Source organism: Panicum virgatum, chromosome 2K, assembly GCF_016808335.1.
Source record: "Panicum virgatum strain AP13 chromosome 2K, P.virgatum_v5, whole genome shotgun sequence".
Classification (NCBI taxonomy): domain Eukaryota; kingdom Viridiplantae; phylum Streptophyta; class Magnoliopsida; order Poales; family Poaceae; genus Panicum; species Panicum virgatum.
In genome coordinates, this window is record NC_053137.1 from 61,334,690 (window position 1) to 61,340,630 (window position 5,941).

Here is a 5,941-nt window from a genome sequence, read left to right on the forward strand (position 1 = left end):
GGGGATGTGTGCTTTGAACTCCAAGCTCAAACCAATGGACTTGGATCTCAAAGAAGAGTTTATGGTGCACCTGGTGTTCGCCTCTCTGCCAAAAGAGTTTGCAACGTTCGTTGTAAACTATAACTCACAGCCAGAGAAGTGGAACATGGAAAAGGCAATTGCAATGTGTGCACAAGAGGAAGATAGACTCAAGAAACAGAATGGTGGGTCTGTCAATTTTGTGCATAATAACAAGAAAAGGCCTTTCCAAGCTGCTTCTTCATCTAAAGCTAAAGACAAAGCCCCTATGCCACAGAAGTATCAGCAACAGCGTCAGCAACAGCGCACTCCAGCTCCAGATGAGTGCTTCCACTGTTTTGACAAGGGACATCGCAAAGCAGATTGTCCCGCTTATTTAAAGATGATAATGGCAAAGAATGGTGAGAATATAATTTCATTTGTTAATGAATCCCTGTATTTAAAGTTTTCTAAATCTACTTGGTGGATTGATTCTGGTGCAACTGTGCATGTTGCAAATTCTTTACAGGGATTCCGTTCGACAAGGACTACGCTAAGAAGCGAAAGACAAATTAAAGTCGCGAACGGAGTACAAGCAGATGTTGAAGCTGTTGGCGATGTCTCCATCGAGCTAGTTAATGGTTTCATGCTTGTATTAAAAGATGTTTTATTTGTTCCTTCGCTTCAAAGAAACTTGATCAGTGTATCACGCTTAGACACAGATGGTTTTGGTTGTCATTTTGCGAATGGCAAATGTGAACTATGGTTTGATAATAATTGTATTGGTGATGCTATCCTTTACAATGATCTTTATTTATCATCTATGCGTGATAAAGTGCATTCTGTATGTAATGTGAATGTGAATGAATCCTTGTCAGAGAAAGAAACAAAGAAAAGAAAGAGAACTCAAGATACTTCATCGAAATTATGGCACTGTCGTTTAGGCCATATTTCGAGGGGGAGAATTGAAAGATTAGTGAAAAGTGAAATTCTTCCACAGCTAGAGTTCTCTGATTTTGAACAATGCGTTGAATGCATTAAAGGAAAATTTGTAAAGCAAATTAAAAAGGGTGCCAAACGAAGTGCAGGAACGTTAGAAATAATTCACACTGATATATGTGGACCGTTTCCTGTGAAAAGTGTGGATGGCTATGATTCGTTCATAACATTCACAGACGATTACTCCCGCTATGGCTACATTTATCCAATCAAAGAAAGATCTGAAGCATTGGATAAATTTAAAATATTCAAAGCTGAGGTTGAAAATCAGCTTGACAAAAGAATTAAAATAGTAAGATCAGACCGTGGAGGGGAGTACTACGGTCGACATACCCCTTATGAACAAGTTCCTGGACCTTTTGCGAGGTTTTTACAGGAAAATGGTATAGTTGCCCAATACTCTACGCCGGGGGAGCCTCAGCAAAATGGAGTAGCTGAAAGGCGCAACCGTACACTAATGGATATGGTGCGCAGTATGATGAGTTATTCCACATTGCCATTGAGTCTGTGGATGGAGGCGTTAAAAACCGCCATCCATATTCTCAACAGAGTGCCAAGCAAATCGGTGCCCAAAACGCCGTATGAGCTATGGACAGGAAGAGAACCCTCACTGACTCACCTACGGGTCTGGGGGAGCCCAGCTGAGGCTAAAGTGTTTAATCCAAATATTGGAAAACTGGATCCCAAAACTGTAAGCTGCCATTTTATAGGCTATCCTGAAAAGTCGAAAGGTTTTCGTTTCTACTGCCCAAACAGACATACAAAGTTTGTAGAAACGAGACATACTGTCTTTCTAGAAAGTGAAATGATCAGGGGGAGCATGGTACCTAGAGAAATTGATCTTGAGGAGAAGCGGGTGTATGTGCCTACTCCTATGATTCAAGAGCCATTTTTCTCACTACCTGTTGATGCTGCACCAAAAGTTCCTGAAATAGTGACGTCAGTACCTTCTTCGGTTGTTGCTGCGCCAACTATTCCAGTTATTACGGTGTCAACACCTGTCGCAACTCCACCCATACCAACAGTGAGCGAAGGTTTGGAACCTGTCATCCAGGAACCGCCTGAACCCGCGATTGGACATGAGGAGGAGGTGCTACAGCCCCCTATGGAAAATATGCCAGAAGTTGAGGCACAAAATGTGCCACAAGCAGTGGCCCTTAGAAGGTCACAAAGAGAAAGAAGGTCGGCTATTTCTAGCGACTATGAAGTTTATAATACAGAAGAGGTTCATATGGAGGGTGATCCCACTTCATATGAAGAAGCCATGAGAAGTATTCACTCATCTAAATGGCTGGAAGCTATGAAGGATGAGATGAAATCAATGAGTTCCAATGATGTTTGGGACTTAGAGGAAATTCCTAAAGGAGCCAAAACAGTAGGCTGTAAATGGGTTTACAAGATAAAACATGACTCCAAAGGGAATGTAGAAAGGTTCAAAGCACGACTCGTGGCAAAAGGCTTCACGTAAAGAGAAGGGATAGATTATAACGAAACCTTTTCTCCGGTTTCGTGTAAAGATTCCTTCAGAATTATAATGGCATTGGTGGCACATTATGATTTAGAGTTACATCAGATGGATGTAAAGACGGCATTTCTTAACGGGGATTTGTATGAAAATGTTTATATGGCACAACCAAAAGGTTTTGTCATGAAAGGAAAAGAACATATGGGGTGTCGCTTAAAGAAATCCATTTATGGATTAAAGCAAGCCTCTAGGCAGTGGTATTTAAAGTTTGATGAAACCATAAGGAAATTTGGGTTTAAAGAAAATGAGGAGGACAATTGCATTTATGCAAAGTTCAGAAGTGGAAAATTTATTTTCCTGATCCTATATGTGGATGACATTCTACTTGCTAGTAGTGATGTTGGTCTGCTACTGGAGACAAAGAAATTCTTGTCCTCAAACTTTGATATGAAAGATCTCGGTGAAGCTTCATTTGTTTTGGGAATTAAAATTCACCGAGATAGAACAAAGGGGGTATTAGGATTGTCACAAAAAGCATACTTAGAAAAAGTTCTAAAGAAATACAGTATGCATATGTGCAAGCCTTCACCTGCTCCAATAGTCAAGGGCGATAGATTTGGGAAATTTCAATGTCCCAGGAACCAGTATGAGATCGATCAAATGAAAGCGGTTCCATATGCTTCAGCTGTCGGAAGCCTACAGTATGCTCAAGTTTGTACACGCCCTGACTTAGCTTTTGTTACCGGGATACTTGGCAGATATCAAAGTAATCCAGGACAGGCACACTGGATTATGGTAAAGAAAGCATTACGTTATGTGCAAGGCACAAAAGGCCTCATGCTAACATACAGAAAATCCGACTCCCTAGAGATAGAAGGGTACTCAGATGCGGATTTTGCGGGGGACATCGATGACCGAAAGTCCACGTCCGGTTATGTGTTCACACTCGCAGGGGGAGCTATATCGTGGAAAAGCTCCAAACAAAGCGTCACTGCATCATCGACGATGTACGCTGAATTTGTAGCATGTTATGAGGCTTCGGGGCAGGTTGAATGGTTAAAGAAATTTATACCCGGTTTAAGAGTGGTAGACAGCATTCAAAGACCACTCAGAATGTACTGCGACAATGAACCAGCAGTGTTTTATGCTCACAACAATAAGTCAAGTGGTGCTGCCAAACACATTGACATAAAGTTTTATGTTGTGAAGGAGAAAATCCAGAATCACTCTATTACACTCGAGCATATAAGTACAAAGAAAATGCTTGCGGATCCGCTAACTAAAGGCTTACCACCCAATGTGTTCATGGAACACATAGCCGGCATGGGTTTAAGGGAAAGCCTGTGATTTCTGGAAAACAAAAGGGCCCAAAACATAAAAAGAATTTGTTTCAAAACAGTGATGTATATAGTAGCTGTTGAGTCTATCGGTCTTGGACCGTGACGATAAAGCATGCTCTATTTATCAATCTGTGATGGAACAACTAAAAGAAAAAGTTTCATGTTAAAGTATAAAGTTAAAGTACAAAGTGAGATCAAGGGGGAGAATGTAAGATTGATCTCCTTCCTAATAGACCCAACGGTCTATTAGGGCCTTAATCCGCGCCCTGATCGGGGGCACCCAACCCTTAATGGTTGGTGGGCCCCCGCTGCACAGCGCCAGAATAAAAAGGGGGTGAGGGGCCGGGGCACGCAATACAAGGTTCGCCGCACCGCCTACACCCTCACCCACAGAAACCCTAAGCCGATCTACTAGGGGGGCGCTGGAGCAGTGGGAAAACCGCCACCGTACTTCAGCCGACTCCCTCCCGCCGTCGCCGCCACCGTCCTCGACGCCGTCGGCCCGGCGTCGACCTCTCTGCACTGCTCGTCGCCGCCTTTGAGCGGATCTCCATCAACGAACCCGAGATGGCCGCCGGCTCGAGCTCCAATGGTGGTACAGAAGGTCTCTCTCCCTCTCAGTGTACTTTTGTGTTCTTTACGTTCTAGATCTAGGAACATCTTGTGCTTGAACAAAGAAAAGTGAAAGAGATCCATCTTGATCGTGCACTGTGTTGATTTTAATTCAAACAGTAGGCAACTCGATGTGAATTGGTTCTAGTATTTTGTGTTCTTTGTGCTTACTTTATTGGGCCCAAGGTTTTATTATATCTGGGATCATGTTTCAAGGTTAAATTTTTTCTCAAACCACCCCACATTGACATGGACAAAGCAACCCAAATGCTGCTGCCACCTCCACTAGAGCTTGATCCTCACATGCTTGGTGCCACATGAATTTTTTCAATATTCTACTAGCATGGCTATAATATTGTTTATGTGTTTACCACTAGGTACAAAATACTTGGTGGTAGGCCCAATTATTTAGGGCAAGTGCAAGCCTGGGAACCTTTGTTTGACCACTACAATTATAGCTACCATGCATGAGCACACATCTGAACCATATTGTATAATGCTGGTGCTAATGCACGGCCAATTCCATACACATAACCATTGTTTAAGCCCTAGCACTTGTTTATGTGCCAGGATTATCCTCATCATTAAACAACTGTTCTCCCTGCAGCCAACCTGTTTTTTCTATATTAGCGCCACATCGATTACTTTACAAGTACGTGTTAATGGTTTGAGAGGGATTGGATTGGACTCTACAGAGTAGTTAACGGGAGTAGCGCGTGGCAAGAAAGAGGGAAAGAGTGATCTAGAATGGCTTGTCATTAGTGCCTAACAACGTCTTAAATTTTAATAGAATCAGTCTACTTCCAGAGAGTAGTTGTTAACTTGTAGTAGTATATTATTTGTCCACGATGACTCTGTATTATTGTGAATATTAAAATATAGCTGGCATGTTACCCCCAGAATACCAACATTTCAAAGAAGATCATTGATATCATCTCATATTCTCATGTACCATTGTACCCTACGTGTACAGTGTATTCGTTTTCTTCGAAAAGAAAAAAAAGAAATGTACAAGTATTATATCTTGGCGTGAATCCCTAGAAACCTACTGCAAAAATATGGTTTGGTACGGGTACTGTATTTGCAGATCTGATGGGTAGTTTCATAGAGCACGAATCATATTCTCCTAGCTTGCAGTCAGGCAGGCAAGCAGCCTTTGGACTCTTCCCTTCAGCCTTCCCTCCACTTCAGCTGATGGTAGGTTCGCTACGCTAGGATCACACTTCGCAGTAGCGGCATGGACACTGTAGCAACAGTGGAGGGTAAAAAGGACAATCCCCTAGACCAGTACTGTTGGTAGGCAGTGTGTAGGAAATAGCATGGGCCCAGAACAGGCGTGGGACCGTGCATTACTGCATTTATCATTTATCATATCAGTTGGTGCAGTAAAATCTGTTGCTCAGGTGATACTGCCTGTATACAGTAGTATACCTTGTACAGTAGCAATTGTAAATGGCGTTCATACGCACGTCTAGTCTATTGAGCTTTAAATGTACAAGTTTCAGTTGTATGCACTCCGGCAACATCT

The 5,941-nt window shown here is 42.4% G+C and overlaps 1 protein-coding gene across 1 annotated transcript; it reads left to right on the forward strand.

Moving 5' to 3' along the window:
- Window positions 1-703, forward strand: LOC120696202. The gene is made up of 2 exons (XM_039979338.1): window positions 1-419; window positions 527-703. Exons 1-2 carry the CDS (start codon window positions 5-7, stop codon window positions 571-573), a joined length of 462 nt encoding a protein of 153 aa, XP_039835272.1. The 5' UTR covers window positions 1-4; the 3' UTR covers window positions 574-703.
- The last annotated feature ends 5,238 nt before the right edge of the window (window positions 704-5,941 follow it).

What these genes read in the sequence shown, in the direction of transcription:
- LOC120696202 (XM_039979338.1), top strand. Translation starts at nt 5, where the DNA reads ATGTGTGCTTTGAACTCCAAGCTCAAACCAATGGACTTGGATCTCAAA. An exon ending in GATGATAATGGCAAAGAATG is followed by an intron (nt 420 to 526) that starts GTGAGAATATAA and finishes AATTCTTTACAG; the next exon opens with GGATTCCGTTCGACAAGGAC.